Here is a 12,553-nt window from a genome sequence, read left to right on the forward strand (position 1 = left end):
AGGGAGTCCTTGGGGCAAGTTTGACCTTTGTCATCAACCAACCAGCCACAGGAGGAAGAGGAGCAGCAGTAGCCGTGCTTCCAGCCTCTGACATTTGTACGCCCTCTGAGGAGACCCCAGAATGCCAAATGTAAACTATCCTCAGCTGGCAACATAAGGCCCCTGTCAGAGCATGAGACACATCATAGTCAGCTGCTGTGGACAGTCCAAAGCAGCCCCATATTCCCACACCTGGGATTAAAACAAAAAACATATTCTCATAACATTTCTGTGTTTTCAAAGGAACGAAATCTCTCACTATGCCAGGGAGTCTCGATTTGGCACACGCCGGGCACAGTTGGCAATGATTGTAGCTGTTGGAACTGGTTGGAGAGTGCCAGGCCCGCTGCCAAACATCCTCCCTTCAAAGGATGGTCCAGACGACAAAGAGTTATCAAGCCAAAAATTAGATCTTCGGTTTACCAATATGCTGGGGAAGACACTATGAAAACACGCGTCCTTCCAGACTATCATAATGTAGTCTGCTCTGTGGTCTGTGAGATCGCTCACTGCTAGCATACTCAGTAGTGAGGTAGGGGGTGGCTGGAAAGAAAAGAGAGGAAGAGAGAAAGAAAGAGCCCTTCCCGTTGGAATTCCAACGGAGTCGGGATACGGAGAGCCATGCCTTGTTTGCTTCCTAACTTTATATTCAGTCATCTGTCCAGGCAGCACAAGAATTCAAACGCTTGATGGGAGGCAGCAGACTCTAAATTTCTTGTGATTGCTCTGTCACGAAGCTGGTAAATAATTCAGGAACACGGGAGAGGCCAGTGGCTGGGCTACACCTGGCGCTATATTGTTCAGTCTAAGTACAGACTCCAGACGACACTCGGCACCTGTCACAATTGCTCTGTTTTAACCATGGGCTTAGTGTTCAGTGACTACTGATTAGTAGCAATTATTATTTGTCCAAGTATCTGCACGTGCGCGCGCACACAGACACACACACACAGACACAGACACACACACACACACACACACACACACACACACACCCTATTCTGGGTGCTTTTAAAAAACACAAAGCAGAAATGGCAACCCCTTACATTCCCTCGATGAACCCCAAATCTGTTTTGTTTTTCTATTAAAGGATGGATTGGTTTTTAAAAGTAGGGATAAGACTCAGGCCTGTCCAGTCTGAGACCCATGGATCACGGGCCCCACCCACTTCTCTCTCTCCTCCCCTCCCTCTCTTCCTCACATCTTGCTTGGTAGCCAGGCTGGTCAACTCCTGCATATCCAGCTCAGCCTTCCAAGCACCGAGACTACAGGTGTCTGCCTTGGCTTCTCTTCGGATCACAGTATTTATATTATGAATATTTTCTGACAGGAATAACATCTCCTCAGTCAGTTACCCAGCCCCTCTCCCTTGAATCCGACTAGCCCATCGAAGCTCCATGACTCTGACAATTTAAAAACCAGTACATGGGTCTAGGAGAGGATAGGAACTCCACAGGAAGACCAACAGAGTCAACTAACCTGGACCCCTGGGGCTCTCAGAGACTGAACCACCAACCAAAGAATATACCCAGGCTGGACCTAGGCCTCCCTACATATATGTTACAAATGCCAACTTGGTCTTCATATGGGTCCCAAACTACTGGAACGGCGGCTCTCCGAAAGCTGTATGTGGGATATGTTCTTCTAGCTGGGCTGTCTTGTTTAGCCTCAATGGTACAGAAAGCACCTAGACTCAAAGAGACTTGAAGTGTTAGGGTGGGGGAATACCAAGGGGTCCCACCTGGTCAGAGGAGAAGAGGACGGGGTCGGGGAAGGATTGTGGGAGGGTGTGACCAGGAGATAAAGTGAATAAGTAAGAAAAAATCAATTAAATTTTAAAAATAAATAATTAGATAAAAACCAGTACACGTTTTGGGAAACCTGGCTGTCTGGACATGGAAGGTTCTTCCTCATTCTGAGAGACAAGAGACAATATGGGCTCTTGATCACAGAACCCCTAGGGTCAAACAGAGCTTAAGCGAGGAACTGTGTGGAGAGATCTTAGGACGTGAATTTTGGAGATTCCCCCTTTGGGAAAAGGGGATGATGTGCCTTAGGAATCTAAAATAAGGTTTTGAAAGAGCTTGGCCATTAGAAGATTCGAGAAGGTGCAGAGATGTTTACCTAGAAATTATGAGATGTACTTTATCGGTTCCTAAAGTATCTAGTGCAATGGGTTTTAAATGTATGCGTTAAAACATTTTCTGTTTTAAACTATTGTGACATTTAAAAGCTTATACCTACACATGATTGAATATAACCCTGTATAAATTAAGATAGTAAAACTATTTTAAGCCTGTGTGTGCGTGTTTGTTAGCCAGTCCAATTGCTTCCCTCCAGGGCCCAGTGTGGGAGCACTTGGAGCGCTGACTGCCCTCTGGTGGTGAACCAGGATCTATCCTGTGACCTGAGATGCCCACTCTTGATCATGTGGTACTCACTGCAGCGAGGGCAGCTGAAGAGCATCTGGTCTTCAAGTACGTCTGACGAGGGAGACTGATGAGACAACCCTTCACTTCTACTTGGATCCATTTTCTTTTTAAACCCCGGAGGATTTGGAATCTGCGGGCGGCTCTGAGATGAAGCCTCTGGCAGAAAGACCGGAGTTGTTTCTGGGCTTCAGGGAATGGTCCCATCCTTGACCGGGAGTAGCTAAGACTGAGTAGATGCCCAGAGAGGGGCATGTGGTGACATGGAGCCGGAAATCAACTGCTCTGAATTCTGTGACAGTTTTCCTGGCCAAGAGCTGGATCAGAGACCCCTTCATGATCTTTGCAAGACAACCATTGTGAGTGAGCAACCATGGTGCAACACATGTATACAGTGGCGGGCATGGTGGTGGTGGTGGTGGTGGTGGTAGTGGTGTTGGTGGCGGTTGTGGTGGAAAAGGAAGAAGAGGAGGAGAAGGAAGAGGAAGAGGAGGAGGGAGAGAAGGAAGGAGAGGAGAAAGAAGAGGAAGAGGAGGAAGAGGAAGAAGAGGAGGAGGAAGAGGGGGAGGAGGAGAAGGAGGAAGAGGAAGAGGAGGAAGAAGAAGAGGAGAGGAAGAGAAGGAGGAAGAGGAGGAAGAAGAAGAAGGAGGAGGAGGAGAGAGGAAGAGAGGAGAGAAGAAGAAGGAGGAGGAGGAAGAGGAAGAGGAAGAAGAGGAGGAAGGAGAAGGAGGAGGAGGAGGAGGAGAAGGAGGAGGAGGAGGAGGAAGAGGAAGAGGAAGAAGAGGAAGAGGAAGAGGAGGAAGAAGAGGAAGAAGAAGAAAGAAGAAGAAGAGAAGAGGAGGAAGAAGAAGAGAAGAGGAGGAAGAGGAGAAGGAGGAGGAGGAACTGCCCACGTAGGACAAACATTGCCCTGCTTTGGTGCTGTCTGTAGAGCCTTTATTCTTTTATTTGGTTTTGGGTTTGTTCCCCTGTGTAGCCCTGGCTGTCCTGAAACTCGCTCTGTAGACCGGGCTGCTCTGGATCTCAGCGATCCACCTGCCTCTGCCGCATGAGTGTGAGTGCTCAGAGTAAAGGTGTGATCCTTCATTCTTAACCACTTCTCTTTTTTGTCTTCCTCCAGACCGACTCCCAGCATGGTAGTTTGGACATCTCCCCACTGTCTCCTGCCCTCCTGGGTGTTATTTGGACCTTTCTCAGCTGTGGGCTACTTCTGGTGCTTTTCTTTCTGGCTTTCACGATCCGTTGCAGGAAGAACAGGTAAGCAGCCTCCTGCCTAGAGTCTCGTCCCCTGCAACCAGAGCTGTGAAACCCAGAATGCTGACATCATCTTGGCACCAAGAGCAGCTAGCCTAGCCAGGGTCCCCCAATGCAAAGCCTGTGACCATAGGGACCTTGTCTGTCATGTTCCCCACTGGGCCTCTAAGGCTTAGAACAGATTGTCGCATAATGGGCACACCGAGTGTGTTTGGTGGTCTTGGAAGGAAGGATGCTTAAATCCAAGTGGTGAGCGCTGCCAAGAAATGAACCATAAAGAGCATGTGTGTAGGGTAGAGACCTACACGACTTCTATAATGTAAACAAGCACCCCGTCAGCAAATTATACAAAGATATCCCTGTCTCCTTTGTAATTTGCTCCCAGTAAACCAGTGGTTGAAAGCATTCAGGGGCAAGTTTTGTCTGCTGAAACAAAAGAAACTTTGGGCTGGAGAGGCTTCTCAGTTGGAAAAGTGCCTGCCTAACATCCACAAAGCCCTGGGTTCAGTCCGCAGCATCACATATAACCAGATGGGGCACATATAACCAGATGGTGATGCTCGTCTGTAATCCCAGAGCTCAGGAGGGGAAGTGGGAAGATTAGGAGTTCAAGGTCATCCTTGTCTATAGAGGAATTGAGACAGTCTCCCTTCCCAGCTAGTGAGGTGGTTCAGTGGGTAAAGGAGCTTTCTGCCAAGCTCGAGGACCTGATTTTGATCCCTGACACCCTGACACATGGTAGAAAGAAAGAACTAACTGTTACAAGTTGTCCTCTGACTCCCCCACACACACACACCAGAGAGTAAAGTTTAAACCTCCCTTCCCACAGAAGGAAAGGAAGTCTTAATTTGAGACTGCCAGGGAGCGTGCTCCCTTAGTTGTTAGGGTATGAATGATACCCTCCAGGGTGGGCCTTGTTCTTCACTTGATTGCTCTAGACTGCTGTGTCGTCGGCCGCCCGACAGTGAGGCCCATGTGTAGAGGATCTGATCTCTCCAGCTTGTAGCTGTGTGAATACCTGGGACTTACTCTGTCAGTCATGGTTTTCTAGAAAAACATAACTCCTGTATATATGAAATTTATTAAGTCAGAATATTTATAAGGAACAAGATGATAAGAAACACTGTGGAGGGGTTGGGGATTTAGCTCAGTAGTAGAGCGCTTGCCTAGGAAGCACAAGGCCCTGGGTTCGGTCCCCAGCTCCGAAAAAGAAAAAAAAAAAGAAAAAAAGAAACACTGTGGATCAAAATACATCATACGGTAAAGTAGCTTATGAAAGGAAAGATAAAATAACCCATTTTAAAAAGTGCTGTAGTAGACAGTGAAATTTGTTCAAAGAAGCAACATTAACAATCAAAGGATTCAGCTAGGCTTGGTGGCACTCAGAAGATGGAGGAGGTCGAGTCGCTGAGTTCCAGGCCAGCCCTGGTCTACTGTAGTAGGGTTTTGGGTTCTGCATTTGCTCCACCACAGGGCATGGCTGCTCCATGAGGTGGGATGTGGAAAGTTTGACTGTGCTTACCTGATGCTGTTGTTCAGGGGCAAGAGAGCACAGTCTGAGGCATGGGACAGCTGAAGTTGGCTCAGGGGTCCTCAGGTCTGAAGCAGTGGGGTTCTCAGGCTCTTGGACACCCAGGCGCTGCTGGAAGTTGTGGAAGAGCTGAGAATGGAATCTGGGCCCGCAGGCTGGATCTACGGGGAGGGGTGCGGGGGAGGGAAGTCCAGCCGGTCCCGCATAGAGTCCCTGGCTTGATGGCAGGCAGCAAGCTTGGACTTGGTGGCAGTCGTGGCTGGGAGTGCAGAGGCCTTCTGCTGGAGATTACAAGGCAGCTATAGGCAAAGGCCTTCTCTATGGCTCCCCACTGAGGATCTCGATGAAAAGAGGCAGTCTATGGTTCTGAATCGTTTATGGGTGTGGTGGAAAGTAGATGTGAAACCATACCCCACTTCTCAGGGTGGGCCTGGGATTAAATGCCTTTTGCAGGCATGAATGAGAAGGAAAGCTTATTGGCTAAGCTTCAGGCCTCTGTGTACCTCATTAGCGTGGAGATCTGTCTTGAGCCTACATGACCTCAGGTCTTTTCCTCATTTGGAAAGCCTCATGTGGAGGGCTTGGGGCATTGCCCTTACGTGGAAGACTGCAGCTAGTGACAGGGGCCCGGTGCCCAGGAGCAGGCAAAGTTCCTACTGTCCCTTTAGGGTCTCAGGGGCTTCTAGCCTTAGTTCACCTGGGGACCAGGTTACCTCTCACAGTCCCACAGTCTACAGAGTGAATTCTAGGACAGCCAGGGTTGCACGAACAAACCCTTTCTCAAAAACAAGGATGGCTCCGTGGTTAAGAGCCCTGACTTCTCTTCCAGAGGTCCTGAGTTCAAATCCCAGCAACCACATGGTGGCTCACAACCATCTGTAAATGAGATCTGATGCCCTCTTCTGATGTGTCTGAAGACAGCTACAGTATACTCTTATATTTTTGGTTGTGAGCCTAGCCTTTAACGGCTGAGCCATCTCTCCAGCCCCAGTATACTCTTTAAAAAAATAAACAAACAGTTCTGAGGCTGTGTGTCTGTTTGTATATGTGTCTGTCTGTCTGTCTGTCTGTGTGTGTGTATCTATGTGTGTCTTCATACATAAGTGTGTGTGTGTGTGTGTGTGTGTGTGTGTGTATGCATGTATGCATACCCTGTTATGTCTAAGAAACATTCCCTGAAGTCATCTACTATCCCTGGCTTTTACAGTCTTTCTGACCCCTCTTCCTCATAGGCCTGTGAGGAGAGGGCTTTGATATATGAGACATCCATTTAAAGCTGAGCGCTCTCCACTCTCCTTTTCTGTAGGCTGAGCAGCTGCGAAGCTCTGTACTAATTGCCATCTGCAAGCTTCTCTGATGAAGGCTGAGTGATGTATTGATCCATGGATATAGCAATAAGTCAGTAGGAGTCATTTTACTGCTGTGTTGATTTCCCAGAATAATAGTGGTGGATTTCCCCCTGGGGCCCGTGACCTAGCTATCCTTAGGTTCTGGGCCCCATTGACAGTCTTGGGGATAGGTTCATTTCATGGACTGGGCCTCAATCCACTTAAAAAAACTAGTTACTCCCATAGCGTTCCCTCAGCTGTGCACAGGTGAGTTTGTCTTGCCAGAAAGGTTAATCCTGGAGCTCACAGGGTTCAGAGTTAGGTAAGCTTGATAACTGTCTTTTCCCCACAGTAGCATGAACAGAACCTTCCAACACTGAAAGGTAGCCAGTAAAGGTAGTCCAGTTGAATAGCAGTTAGATTTCTCCATGTTCAATGACTCAGGTATACGATGTCTTTAACAATAGGGTCTTCAAAGGGACCTACTTCTAAAAACCAAATAAAAACCTATGGTGTCTTTATTCTCAGATAATCTAATTATATAGCAAATCCAAAGGAATAGATTTTTAAAACAAACCCAATCATAGTTACATGCCCCATTATATATATAATATAATATATGTATATATAATATATGTATATATATGTATACATAGATGTATATTATATATAATATGTGTATACAAATATATGAAAATATGTGTATATAATATATGTGTGTATATACACATATATGTATATGATATATGATCACTTGAAGAGCCTAGAATTCCCAACTCAGATTTCAAAAAGTATAAAGTCACTAGGACCCACCCAATTTCAGGACTTACCACAAAGACACGGTAATAAACTCAGGTTTTACTGGCAAATATAGACACAGAGAACACATAGAAGTAAACGCACACTTCTGTGGCCCACAGAAGACCAAGAGCAAAGGCATTTTAAGGTAAAGTTCACTCTCTTCAACAAAGGACACTGGGAAAGCTAGATACCCACATCAAAGACGTGCCTTTGACCTACACCATGTACCATGTTCAAATCTAAAATACCAAGCTGTAATGTTTACTCAGAAACAATAGGAAATTTCTGTGATCCTGGAAAAATAGTCCTTACATAAAATAGCAAAAGTACAATCTATAAAAGAAAATATTGAAAGATTCAACTTCAATAAAATATTAAGAATGAAATAAAACTTATCTTCCGAAGAGAATCTGGAGAGTATTTTTTTTCTTTTTTCTTTTTTCTTTTTTTTTCCGGAGCTGGGGACCGAACCCAGGGCCTTGCACTTGCTAGGCAAGTGCTCTACCACTGAGCTAAATCCCCAACCCCTGGAGAGTATTTTTAAAAAAAGCTATGGAACATTTATAAATCTGATAAAATACTTCCCTTTGTCGGCATAAGCTGCTGGTAAGAGTGTACTGTGGTAAAATTATTGTGAAAAACTTGCCCACTGGTTTCTTTCAAAATTCTTTTCCCAGCAATCTTACTCCTGAGTTTTTACTTAAGAGAAATGACTCTATGTCTATAGAAAGACTTATAACCAAAGTTCATAACAACTATATTTTAATAGACTATTTTATATCATCAATAAGTGAATACAGAAAAAACACTATATGCTCATGTGATAGAATTCTATTCAGTAGTAAAAAGAATGAATTGCTGATTTGGAAAAATATAGATAAATCTGGAAATAATTATACTGAGTAAAAGAGACAAGGCAAAAACTATTTTTTATAATTCCAGTTACACAAAGTCCTAGAGAAGTAATCCATTGATAGCTAGCTCGTACTAGCAGAAGGGTCAGCAGTTGACTGCGAGTGGGTGAGGTTGGCAAAAAGAGACAGGAAAGAGGAATTATGAAAGGTCACGTGGGAAACTTAGAAAGCTCTGTGTTTCCACCTTGTTAGTAGAGACACATGCATGAGAAGGAGCTTGTACTGGGGCTGACTCACCGGTTGCTCTTCTAAGAGACTGGTTCAATTCCCAGCACCTGCCTTCTCGCACTTCCAGCCTCAGGGCATCAGCGCCCTCTACTGGCCCCAAAGGCACTGCATACACATGGTACTCAGATTTACATGTTCAGACACTCATACACACAAAATGAAGAGGAAGGCCTTGTTGGACACCAACGGGAGGAGAAGCCCTTAATCCTGCCAAGGCTGGACCCCCCCCAGTGTAGGGGAATGTCAGGGTAGGGAGACGGGAAGGGGTGGGTGGATAGGTGGGGAAAACACCCTCATAGAAGAAGGGGGAGGAGGGATGGGATAGGGGGCTTATAGACGGGAAACTGGAAAGGGGATAACATTTGAAATGTAAATTTTAAAATATCCAATAAAAAAATAAATGTTACACAAACCTTCTTATGTTTCTGAGAAGGCCCTCATGTGGAATAAAGTATATGATATGTTTTTCTAAAGGGCTTGTCAAGTATCTTAAAACCATCTGCTAACTTACTAGATATTAATAATTAATATAGAAGAAAATTCCCTTAGATTCTGTATGAATGTATAAATAAGAATATTCCTTTAGTAACATTCTTATTAAACTATAAGGATCACACTAACTTTACTGTTAAAACTATTGAATACTTTAGGCCATACGGGAAGCTCTCCTGGTGCCTACTCTGACATGCACAAAAGAGGGTGTACGTTGTACGTTCTACGACAAGCTAACCTTGTTCAATAAGCCCTTTTACTCTGAGGCTTTATTTTCCTATTACTAGAGATGATAGTTATAGATGATAGATTGACATCTTGTTGTATCTCATAGCCGATGCTGGAATTCCCATCACAATCTTCAGTAAAATGTTGCTGTCTGAGAAATAAGAGTTATAAGGATTGTGTAGAACGTGGATATTGACTCTACTTATAACACTCCAACTTAACCTGTTATTATTATTTTTTTTTGTTCTTTTTTTCGGAGCTGGGGACCGAACCCAGGGCCTTGCGCTTCCTAGGCAAGCGCTCTACCACTGAGCCAAATCCCCAACCCCTGTTATTATTTTGTGAATGTTAGCAAAAGACAAAAGTCCCCTGGTTCAGAGTCAAAGTAGTCAACACTCTTGACAGTAACAGTAGGCATCAAGTGTTAGACTCGATGGCTCCCAGGAAAATGAACGACCTGTGGACACAGTTCACATCCGGAGAGGACGAGGAAAGGAAGGCGCGTGGTGGATGCTTGCATAGCCTGTGTGGGACATAAATAAGTTAGGTGTGTGAGGGGCGGGGAGGAGAGAGGAGAAGAGGATGCAACCCGATGCAATTCCGAGGTTGCCCATGTATTACACAAACAGTCCTGAGGAGGGCCTGGGTAGAGAACCCGTGTCTTGGAGTACCCAGCAAGGGAGTACAGGGTGGTTCCCGGGCCCACACACCTCTGCATCTACCTCAGAGCTCTGCATAAAGCCACCTTCCATATCTGCAGGAGTGACAGTTGGATGCCCAGACTGAACGTACCCTTTCTATGCCCTCCTCACCCCTCTACGGCTTCCTCCCTGTCAGACGTCACGTGGGTCCTCTGGCAGAGCTGAGTCTCACACTCCAGCGTGCATTGCTGTGTTCACCTCGTCTGCCTTGGGAAGAGCCACACCCTGGCTCCCAAACCCTGCCTTGTACCCTTCCAGGACTCTCCGCCTTTCCGGTTTCACATCAGCGCTCTTCACCACAGGAGTCCTTAGCATCTCCACTCTTTCTGGAGAAGTCTTTAACGCACCTTCTCTTCATCCGTCCCATTTCTCAGAGTGTTTTATCGTCTGAGCGAGGCTGACCTTATTACCATCAATAGGGGATGTTTAGTGAGCTGAATACTTAGATACCCGGGGTACTGTGTAAAATATGATTTATGGGCTTCTGAGACCTTGAAATTTATCTGTCCCCTGGGAAGAGAAACATGAGCAAATCAAGATACATTCTGTTTTAGAAAAATAGAAAAGCCTTCAAGCATAAGAGGGGCTTGTGGGGGAGGGAGAGGACCAGCAGGAAGGGTTGGAGACTGGGGAAGGGTCAACAAAACAAAGAATTATGAAAATGCCATAAGGAAATTCATTGCCTTGTAAAGTGACTTTTAAGAAATTAATTTTAAAATCCAGTCCGCAGCCTAATGCCTGGCTGCCCTGTAGGATCTGCGCTGTTTTTCATATTGATTGTCCTAGGCCTGTCATCGTTGTGGTTTGATTCATTGGAGCCGGGAGCAAGGTGAGGAGAAGGACAGGCTAGCAATACCAATCCCTTCTGGCTGAGGGAAAGCTTGCACGCTGGAGTTCTGGGATCGTTGCTGTAATCCTTGGCATGGTGATTGCTGAAGAGAGAGAAGCAGTCCATCCCGGGATGAACACTGACCGTGTAGCTCAGGTTAGGATGACTCTGCAAGGTCAGGGGCTGGATGAGGCAGAGGGACCAGGAACAGATCCTGGCTCTCCCACCACAAGAAACTAAGATTCGTAGAAGGAAACTGTTATTCGGGTTGTCATTTCCAAAGCAGCGAGCTAAAACTAGGTGCAGTGTCATGAGGTCGGGTGTCACTGGCATGTGGGAGCAGGGCAGGAAGAGAGGTGCAAATCAAAAGTAAGGGAGTACACAAGGAAGGTCTCTCTTGGGTCCTGTGTGTGGTGGAATATGGGTGAGTATGTGGAGGTTAACGATGCAGTAGGGTTGATCCAAATGGGCAGTGTCAGCCCAGTGGTTTGGTGCTCTTTAGCCACGAGGCAGACAGGCCTAGATGGATACTCAGCCTAGATGAACCATGCGTACATGTGCGTGGATTCACATAACCAGCCAAGCGTAGTGGCACAAGCCTTAGAAGTCAGAAGCAGGAGGATCATGAGTTCAAGACCAGCCTGGTCTACATAGTAAAAGTTCTGTCTGAGTAAACCAAAAACAAATAAGCAACTTAAAATAAAAATAGATAGACACCTGGGCTGGCAAGATAATTAAATAGAAAAGGCACTTGCCACCAAGCCTGGCCTCCTGAATTCAACTCCAGGGGCCCATATGGTGGAAAGACAGAGCTGTCTCCCACAAGCTGTCCTCAGACCTCCGCTTGCAAACACACAAGCACACTAGATAGATGGATACATACATACATACATACATACATACATACATACATACATACATACGTACATGATTGATACATACATATGTACATAATAGATACTACATATATATACACAAGATTCATAAATATGTACATGATACATACATACATATGTATATGATGGATACATACACATATATATATACAAGATAGATAGATAGAAAGATAGATAGATAGATGTGAGAGAGAGAGAGAGAGAGAGAGAGAGAGAGAGAGAGAGAAGAACAGCTGAACACACCTGTCATTGTGCCATTACAGCTGATGGTGGGTGGGGTTTACTGAATTGGGAGGAGGGAGTTTTAACTCTCTTACCAAATAATGAGATCCTTGAAACTTTTTTTAAAAAATTAAAATTTGTTTTTATTTTCATTGGTGGTTTGCCTGTATGCATGTCTGGGCACCACGTGTGCATGCAGTGCCCTCCGAGGCCAGATATGGACCCACGGGTCCCTAAAACTGGAATTACAGGCAGATATGAGCTGCCACGGAGATGCTGGGAATCGAACCCTGGTCCTGTACCCTTAACCACTGAGTCATCTCTCCAGCTGCTCTTCCTGAATTGTTAGCATTTATGTATTTGTTTATTAGTGGTACTGAGGGCAGAACCGAGGACCTTGCAATTCCTTGGCAATTAGTCTACCGATGGCACACCCAGGCTCCTGGGGTTTTCATCTTTGCTCTCCATTGAACCCAGTTTGTGCTGGTTCCCAAAGGAACCCTTTAGCTGGCCTGGAATAAAATCAAGTACAATGACAAGCTCTTGGAAGACAGACAGTCTCGGCTCTACACAGAGAGTATGTAGCAAAGCAGTTGCCTTTCATTGCAACCTTTGGCCTACTGCTTACTCCCTCCCCAGGCCCCAGGCCCCAGGCCCCACG

General features: G+C 45.7%; 1 protein-coding gene across 1 annotated transcript in view; it reads left to right on the plus strand.

Moving 5' to 3' along the window:
• Gpr156 (G protein-coupled receptor 156) overlaps positions 1–12,553 on the plus strand; it is a 92,999-nt gene that overhangs the window by 23,594 nt on the left and 56,852 nt on the right. The window contains exons 2-3 of the mRNA XM_032900190.1: positions 2,380–2,827; positions 3,589–3,725. Of these exons, the coding sequence (XP_032756081.1) occupies positions 2,732–2,827; positions 3,589–3,725 (233 nt within the window). The 5' untranslated portion in view covers positions 2,380–2,731. The remainder of the gene's footprint in view (positions 1–2,379; positions 2,828–3,588; positions 3,726–12,553) is intronic.

This window comes from Rattus rattus, chromosome 4 (assembly GCF_011064425.1).
Source record: "Rattus rattus isolate New Zealand chromosome 4, Rrattus_CSIRO_v1, whole genome shotgun sequence".
Classification (NCBI taxonomy): Eukaryota; Metazoa; Chordata; class Mammalia; order Rodentia; family Muridae; genus Rattus; species Rattus rattus.